This window comes from Otolemur garnettii, unplaced genomic scaffold (assembly GCF_000181295.1).
Source record: "Otolemur garnettii isolate 467f Iridium unplaced genomic scaffold, OtoGar3 scaffold00029, whole genome shotgun sequence".
NCBI classification, from domain to species: Eukaryota; Metazoa; Chordata; class Mammalia; order Primates; family Galagidae; genus Otolemur; species Otolemur garnettii.
In genome coordinates this window covers 13,057,464-13,067,604 of record NW_003852424.1, presented here as the reverse complement: position 1 = coordinate 13,067,604, position 10,141 = coordinate 13,057,464, and the positions used below count along the sequence as shown (strand labels likewise).

General features: G+C 50.0%; 1 protein-coding gene across 1 annotated transcript; it reads left to right on the top strand.

Moving 5' to 3' along the window:
- The first annotated feature begins 968 nt into the window (after positions 1–968).
- THEG (theg spermatid protein) lies at positions 969–9,850 on the top strand. Its single transcript, XM_023512638.1, has 8 exons — positions 969–1,276; positions 2,332–2,445; positions 2,750–2,821; positions 3,240–3,301; positions 4,364–4,433; positions 6,694–6,811; positions 7,015–7,174; positions 9,612–9,850. Exons 1-8 carry the CDS (start codon positions 969–971, stop codon positions 9,848–9,850), a joined length of 1,143 nt encoding a protein of 380 aa, XP_023368406.1.
- Positions 9,851–10,141: the final 291 nt, after the last annotated feature.

Genomic DNA, 10,141 nt, shown 5'->3' with positions numbered 1-10,141 from the left:
GGGGATTCAAACCCGCCACCTTAGGTGTATGTGGCTGGCGCCTTAGCCACTTGAGCCACAGGTGCCAAGCCAAACATAAATTTCTTATTGAAACAATATAATGGTGACAGTTCCTTCTGGTTGCAACAACATGTAATTTTGTCTCCTTGTGAAAGGCACTTGCAGACCTTGGTTGGATTTAACTTGAGCGAAAAAGAAAAAATAAATCATTGAGTGAAAGGTGAGGATTTAGGAGACTTCAGGCCAAAACAAGGGCTTTTCCAAGGGTCTCCTGGATTGACCAGACACTCATGAAGGACATTCTCTGCCTGGAATTCTCCAAGAGACCCCCTTTCCTGACAGAGGTGATAGTCAGACCAAATTGGAAGCAAGGAACTGGTAACCCAGTCAAAATGACTTAGCACTAAGGAAGTTAATTGTTTCAAGTACCAGACCCAGGGCAGACTCTGGGATGCTAAGTTCAGAGGCCCAATAATGCCATCAAAAACCCATCTTCCAGCCCACTTGTCCTCATATCAGCAGGCTTCATGCTCACAGATGGCTGCTGGGCTCATGACATTATGACAGGACCAACAGCAACCAGGAAGAAGAGGTATGGTCTCTTGTGCCTCCTTGTAAGAAAGAAGAATCCATACCTAGGTGCTCCTGCAGTTTCCCTTCAGGTCTCATTCCCAGAGTAATCCTGGGAGAGGGTGGGACTCCTGTTGAACTGTGACTATCTGGATTCACTCCTGATCCCAGCATAAGGGGGCCTTTACTAAGAAGAAATGGAGGCTGGGGTCAGGTATGCTGCCAGCACCGTGCCCACCCCCAGGCTGTCTGGGGTGGTGGGCACTTGTAGATGGTGCTGGGATTAGAATGTGGATGGCACAGCACATGGGCAGGATTCTTCTGTTGCCGTGGTGACCACAGATACACTTGGATGTTGAGAGAGTGAGGTTGCAGAGTCTGTAGAGGGGATCCCACACATGGGGGACATGTGGCGAAATTCCCTCAACAACCACCGTATTCCTGAGGCTGAGTATGGGTCAGATAGGGGGCAGGATGATGACCCCCTTGGCCCCGATAGTGCTGTGTATGAGAGCCAGCCGTTTAAGAATCCCAAATATCAGGACGCAGACGACATGGGATTAGGACTTTTTGAGCCAGAGGAGGAGATTCCCCCTGAGGAGGTGGCTGGGGAAGAGTTCCTCGAGGCCCAGAATCCAGAAGAGGCACTTTCTGAGCTGCAGAGAGTTCTGCCCCAAGACTTAGAGGAGAATGTTTCTGAAATGAGGTAGGCAAAGGAGGCTGAGGCCTTCCCAGGAGCAGTGGGGGAGGGGTCCAGACCATCCCACAGTTGAGGGGATGAGGCCCAGCCAGGAGGGGTGAGGCCGGAGCTCAGGCCATGACATAGGGGAGACGGCAGCAGTTTCCATACCCAGCCTGTTTACTTGTGCAAGTCCCTAGGCCATGAAAAGGGCTATTGACCGGTCCATTGACCTACTGGCCTGGGCTGGCTGCTCCCTAAGATCCCTGCAGGGTTAGTCTAGGGTGACCAGAGGGGACTCCTCTGGGACTGTGCCTGGGCTGTTCCCCCCTTCCTGCCTTGCCAGCTTTCCAGTTGCAGTGTAGGGCACCCACCCTGCCTGCTAGAGCTGAGGCAGTGAGGCAGGTATGGGCCTGTGGGCTTGTTCCCTGCCCCTTTTCACAGTGTCGTCTCTCATGCTGCAAAGGGATGTGTACCATTTATGAACAAAACGATGTCCCTGCTCTCACTGGCTCTGCTAACCTAAGCCCTAACCCTAACCTGTGGAAAGAACAGAGCAGGAGTATGAGGGGGCTTTGGGAAGGTCATTAGAGCCAAGGGCCGAGTTAAGTGACCAAACAGGCAAATGTTTTGGCATTTAACATCCTGTTCTTGTTTTTGTCAGCTGTCCCTTTTCCCTCATAGTCTACCTTTCTGGGAGGCGGGAGTGCTCTCTTTATAGCCTAGTTCCCCTCTGGGGCCTGGCATACAGTAGATTTGATAAATGTCTGTGAGATGAGTAAACGTTATTTAATTGAGGCAACCATCCCACGGGGTGGGGGCTAATCTCATCTCCATTTCATAGAGGAGGGCTCTGAGGCTTAGGAAGTCAGACACCCTGGCCAGGGTCTGAAATCCAGCAAACCATGGAGCTGGAGTTTCCGTACAGGCCTTCGTGATGCCAAAACTCTCCCCAGAGATCCCTGAGAGGGGAGGAGTTTCACGTGGCAGGATTAGAGCAGGGCAAGCCTGATGTTTCTCTGGGCTCCCAAGCATGTGGGGTGGAAAGGCGATTCCAACCTCAACACCCAATTCTCCTGAAGCCGGCTGTCCATCACTCAGAAGCTCCCCAGCGTCTCTGTGACCAAAGGGAAGAAGAGGAGAAGGCTCCTGGACCTGGCAAAACCCAAGGCCAGCTGGCAAGTTTTGAAGGACAGGTGAGGGCCAGCCCAGGGCTTTGTTGTGGGCTGGGGGTCCAGGAGGAGAAGAGCTCCTGGTGGTTCCCTCTATGTTCTTCCTGGGATTCCCCTTTCCCAATGGACACCACATTCATAAACTTAGGGCAGGTGGGGCTCCCATCTTTGGAGGGAGGTGAGAAGTCAGGATGCCAGAGGGGGGGACTTGCTGGGGAACTGTGGCTGTTGGTGGTCCTCTGGGTGGTAGCCAAAGGAAAGTGAGGAGCTTGGGAGTAAATGCCCAAGAGCCAAAGGCAGTGCAGGCTGGGACCCTGTCTCATCACAGGATAGGATGCCGTTGCAAGGGCTATGCCTGGATTTCCCCTTGCAAGATGAGCTTGCAGTTCTATCTCTGTTGGTAAGTCTGGGGGTCACCTCCATCTGCTGAGGTTCCGGGGGACCCCTTCACTGGAGCCACCCACTTCTGTCCAGGGCAAGGATGGGGGAAGGGCTCTCAGATGGGGGCTCTCACACCCAAGGACCATTCCTAACGCCACCCATGTCCTGGGGATGCCAGTCCCAGCAGCTGTGAAATGGGCCTGCTCTGGGAAGAGGGCACTAGGCCCTTTCCTTAGTTATGCCTGTCTTCTAGTCACCCCCTTCTCTGAACAGCAACCTTGCTCAAAACCGTCTCCACTTCCCAGAGATGCCCAGACAGGCCTTCCTCACTGTCCTTCCTGGCCACCCTGTCGCACTTGCTCTGGGAGAGTCTACTCCTGATTCAGGCAGGGCACAGGGTCCCTGTCTCTCTTGCCCTGAGCCACCACTTGTTCTAGGCCCTCCGTGTACTGGACAGAGCGATTCCTCAAGGACACCACGCTGGCCATCACTGTACCTGGTAGGTGCAGCATGCCCCACCCTGGGGCCCAGCCACTCTCCAGTAACATCACCCTTGTCCTCTGAGGGCAGGGGCATCATGTCCTCCCAGGGGAGGGGCATCATGTTCTCCCAGGACAGCGACATCCTTATCTTCCCATGACAAGGGTACCATGTCCTCCGGGGGCAGGGGCACCACATCCTTCTGGGGCAGGGCCACTGCATCCTTCTTAGAGCAGGGAAATCCACGGCCTCTTGAGACAGGAGTACCATATCCTCCTGGGATAGGGCCATTGCATCCTCCCAGGAAGGGGCACCCTTGGCTTCCTAGGGCAGGGGCATGGTGTCCTCTTAGGACAGAGGCACCATGTCCTTTTGAAGCAGGGGAATGCTTGGCCTCCTGAGGCAGGGAAACACTTGGCCTCTTGGGACAGGGAAACGCTTTGCCTCCCAGAACAGGGAAGGACATCCTCCTGGGATTCAGGGACCTAAGAGGAGGGCTGGCCTCTGCCCCGAACCTCCCCTCACCATGCTCTGGACTTTGCCCAGATCACAGTGAGGATGCAGACAGAATGCTCCAGGAGGAGTCTGAACGGGGGCCAGTGTTTACTCTGCAAAATACCCCTCCCTTCTGCATGGTTTACATGCTTTTGTGAGAGCCTTGGTACCTTCAAATAGACATTTCAAGAAAATTCATTATAGGAGGAAAGTCTCAGTGCAGCTCTCTTGTGGGGGTTAGACCCTTACCCACTATGATCACTGAATACCAGAAACCCTAGGCCTATACTAACTGCAGACCTAAATCCACATTTCTGACTTGTGGGCTGTCAGGTCCACATTAAAAGCCCCTGAGGAGCTGGAGCCTGCAATTCCCCTCCAGCCCTGTGGCTGCCTTCAGGCCTCTGAGACCACTGTCCCCAAAAAGGGATAGCAAAAGTCACCTCACTGCAAAGTATCTGAGGAACTGTGGGCAGAGACATCAGTTGGGCCTCTTGCCCTCACTCAAAGCTGAATTCTACAGGCAGCAAACTCCTGGGCTGGGCTTAAGTTGGGGCTCACCATCTCTGTCTCCCATTTTGCATAGCGGTGTCCCGCCGAGTGGAGGAACTGTCTCGGCCCAAGAGATTCTACTTGGATTATTTCAACAACAACAGGTGGGGAAGGAGAGTTAGGATTAGGATTAGAGTTAGGCCAGACTTCTGCAGCCAGAGTTTGGCAGGAAACTTTTCCTTCCCTTGACAGGGTATGGCGTGGGCAGGGCTTCCGGTCCCAGGGCTTGGTAGCCTGAGTTCAGCCTGGGTCTGCCCACTTCCTTGCCCAGGCCATTTGACCCCTCAACATTGTCTCCATCTGCTAAATGGGCAGTCTAGAGATCACACACACACAGGGTGCTTAGCGCGTGCCTGACATAGTAAGTGCTCAGATGTTATCACCATTATGACTGTATTTTGGTGACTCTAAAAAGACAGAAATTATAAGACATGGCTCAGCTCCTATAGCTCAGCAGCTAGGGCACCAGCCACATACACCAGAGCTGGCAGGTTCAAATCCAGCCTGAGCCTGCCAAACAACAATGACAACTACAATAAAAAAATAGCCAGGCGTTGAGCAGCACCTGTGGCTCAAGGAGCAAGATGCTGGCCCTGTATACGGGAGGTGGTGGGTTCAAACCTGGCCCTGGCCAAAAACTGTAAAAAAAAAAAAAAAAATAGCCGGGTGTTGTGGTGGGCGCCTGTAGTCCCAGCTACTCGGGAGGCTGAGGCAAGAGAATCGCTTAAGCCCAAGAGTTTGAGGTTGCTGTGAGCTGTGACACCATGGCACTCTACCCAGGTCAACAGCTTAAGACTCTGCCTCAAAGAAAAAAGAAAAAGAAATTATAAGACATTATTTTAGGTAGACAATTCTTTTTTTTTTCTTGACACAGTCTCACTATGTTGCCCTCCGTAGAGTGCTGTGACATCACAGCTCACAGCAACCTCAAACTCTTGAGCTTAAGTGATTGTCTTGCCTCAACCTCCTGAGTAGCTGGGATTACAGGAATCCGCCACAATGCCCAGCTAGGCTATTTTTTGGTTGTAGTTGTTGTTGTTTAATAGGATTGGGCTGGGCTTGAACCTGCCAGCTTTGGTGTATGTGGCCAATGCTCTACTCACTGAGTCATGGGTGCTGAGCCTAGGCATACAATTCTTTCTTAGTACTTAGAACCTCTATGCTTATTAAAAGTAATTTTTAGAGACTAGGCAAGGTGGCTCATGCCTGTAATCCCAGCACTCTGGGAGGCCAAGGTGGGTAAATCACTTGAGCTCAGGAGCTTGAAACCAGCCTGGGCAAGAGTAAGACCCAGGCTTTAAAAAAAAAAAAAAAAAGACAGGCGTTATGGTGGGCACCTATAGTCCCAGCTACTTGGGAGGCTGAGGCAAGAAGTTGATCACTTGAGCCCAGAAGTTTGACATTGCTGTGAGCTATAATGCCAGGGCACTCTAGTCTGTGTGACAGAGTGAGACTCTGTCTCAAAAAAAAAATCTTTAGAGTTATTTAGACACAAATTTTAAATCACCCATCTTTATGTGTACATATAAAGGAAGAAATAATTGAAATAAATAGTCAAAGTGTATCCAACTGGTTTAAATCACTTTTGACCCAGAGATGTTGATGTCAGGGTTCAAAGTGGTTTCATGCCTATATTTGCATACAACCTTTTACTTTAATTCTGAATCATATTGTAATCTGAAGACAATTTATTTAAACTGCAATTAAACCTAACTCCTCTAGAACCAACAATGCACATAACTCGACTGAAATGATTTCAGTGTGAACAGCTACATCTGAGCACGCACAGGCGAGGAAAAGCACGGAGCTTCTGCCATCTGGCTGACAGCATTTATAAGCTGCATCCCAACCTCAGATACATGTAAAAGTGTGAAAAAACTCTGCCTTAGAATCAACAAAACATGGCTTTCTTTCTGGGCAGAGGCAGAGCTGATACCTGACTTGGGGAACCTGGGCCCAGTTGTATTTCACTTTCCTGTTCTCCATGACCTGAGACCCAAGTCCTTACCTAGCCTCTTGATGATGGGGTGTGGGAGAAGGCCCTAGGAGGCTCTGTCCCCACAAAGGGGGGTGGGGAAAGGCTGGGCGGGACGGCGGACCTCAAACACAGAGCTGGGACAACCTTGGGAGAGCATAGCTCTGTCCCTGAGAACTCTTAGAAGAGCTTTTCTTGGGAGCTCCTTATGAATCCCTTCTTGGAGAGTTTTCAAATCCCTCTACTTTTCTGGGTTCTCCTTATCCTCTGAAACAGAAGCAGAGAAAGAGAACTCTCTCTCTTTCTCTCTCTCTCTCTCTCTCACACACACACACACACACACACTCCCTTTGGCTGGGCTGGCTGTCTAAAATGTGGATGTCCCTTAGGACTAGTCCTGTCTGGCCCATTCCCCGGTCCACCTTGGACTACCAGGCATCGAGTCACCTGAAGGAACTGGCCACCCCAAAGATCCGGAGCAACATTTGGAGCATAAACATGTCTGAGGTGGGTGCCTGTGCTCCCTGGATTCCGTCCTAAGTTAAGTGTCTGGGAAAGGTGTGAACGGTGAAAAAGGCTTCCCTTTAGGAGTTGGGAGATGCAGTAAGTCTCTTGTCTCATGTCTCAATGTTGTTTTGTGTGTCTTTTTGCTTCAGGATTCATGAGGAGTTGTGAGCTATTTTAATCTTTCTCTCTACTTTTGTTTCCAGGTGTCCCAGGTATCCAGGGCAGCCCAGACGGCAGTCCCCAGTCCCCGGATCCTCCAATTGTCAAAGCCCAGGGCCCCAGCCACCCTGTTGGAAGAATGGGACCCAGTGCCAAAATCTAAGCCACATGTGTCAGACTATAATCGCCTCCTTCATTTGGCCTGTAAGTAGGTTCCTGGGGCTCAGCTTCTTAGGATACCCTGGTCCAAATCCCTGTGAACAGTTTATGCCTCTGCCTGGAAACTGGCAGAAGGAACATCTACCCCAGAGAAGAGAAGCAGAAATTAGAGAGAATGTGGTCCAGAAGCAGAGGGTGTTGTCTAAGTGGGTTTCCTAGCAGGGAAAGTTGAGCGTAGGGCAGGGGACAGAGAATCATGCTGGGGTGCAAGGCAGCTTTAACATGGTTGTTGGCTTCATTCCTCCCATCCTTTAGAATAAATTAAACACCCATTTTAAATGCCCATGACAAGAGCAATATGTACTAATTGTAGAGAATTTGGAAAATACAGAAAAGCACAAAGAAGAAAGTAGGCCGGGCACAATAGCTCATGCCTGTAATCCCAGCACTCGGGCAGACTGAGGCAGGAGGATTGCCTGAGCTCATGGGTTCAAGACCAGCCTGAGCAAGAGCAAGACCCCGTCTCTAAAAGCAACTGGGCCAGGCTGGGCATGGTGGCTCACGCCTGTAATCCTAGCACTCTGGAGGCCTAGCACTCACCTTTGTTGATTCTAAGGCTCACAGGTTCAAGACCAGCCTGAGCAAGAGCAAGACTCTGTCTCTAAAAAATAGCTGGGCATTGTGATGGGTGCCTGTAGTTCCAGCTACTCGGGAGGCTGAGACAAGAGAATCACTTGAGCCCAAGAGTTGGAAGTTGCTGTGAGTTGTGACACCATAGCACTCTACCAAGGGCAACAAAGTGAGACTCTGTCTCAAAAAAAAAAAAAAGTTGATGTTTGGCTTGGGGCCTGTAGCTCAAGTGGCTAGGGTGCCACCCACATACACCAGAGGTGGCGGGTTTGAGCCTAGCCCAGGCCTGCCAAACAGCAATGACAACTACAGCCAAAACATAGCAGGGTGTTGTGGCAGGCACCTGTAGTCCCAGCTACTTGGGAGGCTGAGGCAAGAGAATAGCTTAAGCCCAAGAGTTGGAGGTTGCTGTGAGCTATGACACTATAGCACTCTACAGAGGGCAACAGAGTAAGACTCTATCTCAAAAAAAAATAAAATAAATAAAAAATAAAAAATAAAAATAAATGAAAATAGCCAGGCGTTGTGGTAGACGCCTGTAGTCCCAGCCACTCAGGAGGCTGAGCCTGGTGACTGAGCAAAACCCTGTCTCAATCTCTTTAGCCCAAGATTCTGAGGTTGCTGTGAGCTATGAGGCCACAGCACTCTACCAGAGGGGTGACAAAGTGAGACTCTGTCTCAAAAAAAAAAGTGTAAAAGTAAAAAAGGGTTGGGCACAGTGGCTCATACCTGTAATCCTAGCACTCTAGGAGACTGAGGTGGGAAGATTGCTTGAGCTCAGAGATTCAAGACCAGTCTAAGAAAAGTGAGATCCCATCTCTACTAAAAAAAAAAAAAAAATAGCCAGGCATTGTGGCAGATGGCTATAGTCCCAGCTACTCTGAAGGCTGAGGGAAGAGGATTGCTTGTACCCAAGAGTTTGAGGTTGCTGTGAGCTATGATGTCATAGCATTCTACCTAGGGTACAGAGTGAGACTCTGTCTCAAAAATGAATAATAAATAAAAATAAAAAATATAAAATGTATAGTTCAGGGTAACCCACTTGGGGTCCCCTCTGCTGCATCAGAAGCTTTCCTCTCTCCTCAATAAATTCTCTTGCTTTCGCTTAAAAAAAAAAAAAAAAGTACAGTTCAGACCAGTTGCAGTGGCTTATGCCTGCAATCCTAGCACTTTGGGAGGCCAAGACTGGAGGATTGCTTGAGGCTAGAAGTTTGAGAGCAGCCTGAACAAGAGTGAGATTTTATCTCTATAAAATATTAAAAAATTAGCCAGGTGTGGTGGGGGCACACCTGTAGTCCCAGATGCTCAGGACTGAGCCCAGGACTTGGAGGCTGCAGTGAGGTATGATGACACCACTATACTCTACCCTGGGTGACAGAGCAAAACGCTGTCTCAATAAATAATAATAATAAAAGGTACAGTTCAATGGCTTTTAGTATGTACACAGAATTGTGCAACTATCTCCACAGTTCATTTTAGAACATTCTATCACCCTAAAAGGAAACTCTGTCCCATCACAATTATTCCCCATCCTCTCCCCAGCTCCTGACACCCACAAATCCACTCCTGTCTCTGTGGATCTGCCTGTTCTGGACATGTCATATAAATGGAACTTCATACTGTGTGTACTTCTGTGTCTGGTTTCTCTCACTGAGCACAATTTCCCTAATGTCCCACCATGCTGTAGCCTGTATCAGAGCCTCGTTCCTTTTCATGGCTGAGTAGTATTACACGATGTGGATGGACCACACTTTGGTTCTCCATTCTTCTACTGATGCAAAGTCCACTTGAACTGGGTACTTTGACTGAAAGGGTTGAGTTCTGGTGCTGTCCCTCTCTCCTTCCCCTTTAGTGCCCAAGGCCCAGTCGGACAAGTGCATTCCTGACCGAGATCCTCGCTGGGAGATACTGGAGGCCACCAAGAAGGCAGTGGCCAGTCCCCGTATCATCTCCCTGGCCCAACCCAGAGTGCGCAAGGACCTCAACGAGGGCTACAATCCCTACCACGTCTCCCCAGCGTCCCTGGTAGCCCAGGCATCTCCGCGCCTCTATGAACTTGCCACCCCCAAGAGTGTCACCAAAAAAGTATGACCAGCCCAGGCCTGGCTTCTGAGACCTCTGCTCTCAGTAAACATCCAAGTGCATCCTAACCCTGTGTATGTGGTTGCTCTGAACTTTTGGCCTGGAGAAGGGAGGGCAGGCTGGAAGGCCAAAAGAATGGTGGAGAGGGTAATAATAATATGTATTTTCCCATTCAACTTGTGATTTGTACAGGCCTTTTATTTCCTAAACCACTTCTATTGACTATCTCAGGCTCTTCTGAAGTCAGACTTCAGCTTCCTTGACTTCAGAATCTTCCCTCTGGATCTCTTGAATCCAGCC

Excerpts from the sequence above, each read along its gene's own strand:
- THEG (XM_023512638.1), top strand. The coding sequence starts at position 969 with ATGGGGGACATGTGGCGAAATTCCCTCAACAACCACCGTATTCCTGAG. Across the intron at positions 6,812-7,014 it reads GGAGCATAAACATGTCTGAG|GTGTCCCAGGTATCCAGGGC; the intron begins GTGGGTGCCTGT and ends TTTTGTTTCCAG. Across the intron at positions 7,175-9,611 it reads TCGCCTCCTTCATTTGGCCT|TGCCCAAGGCCCAGTCGGAC; the intron begins GTAAGTAGGTTC and ends CTTCCCCTTTAG.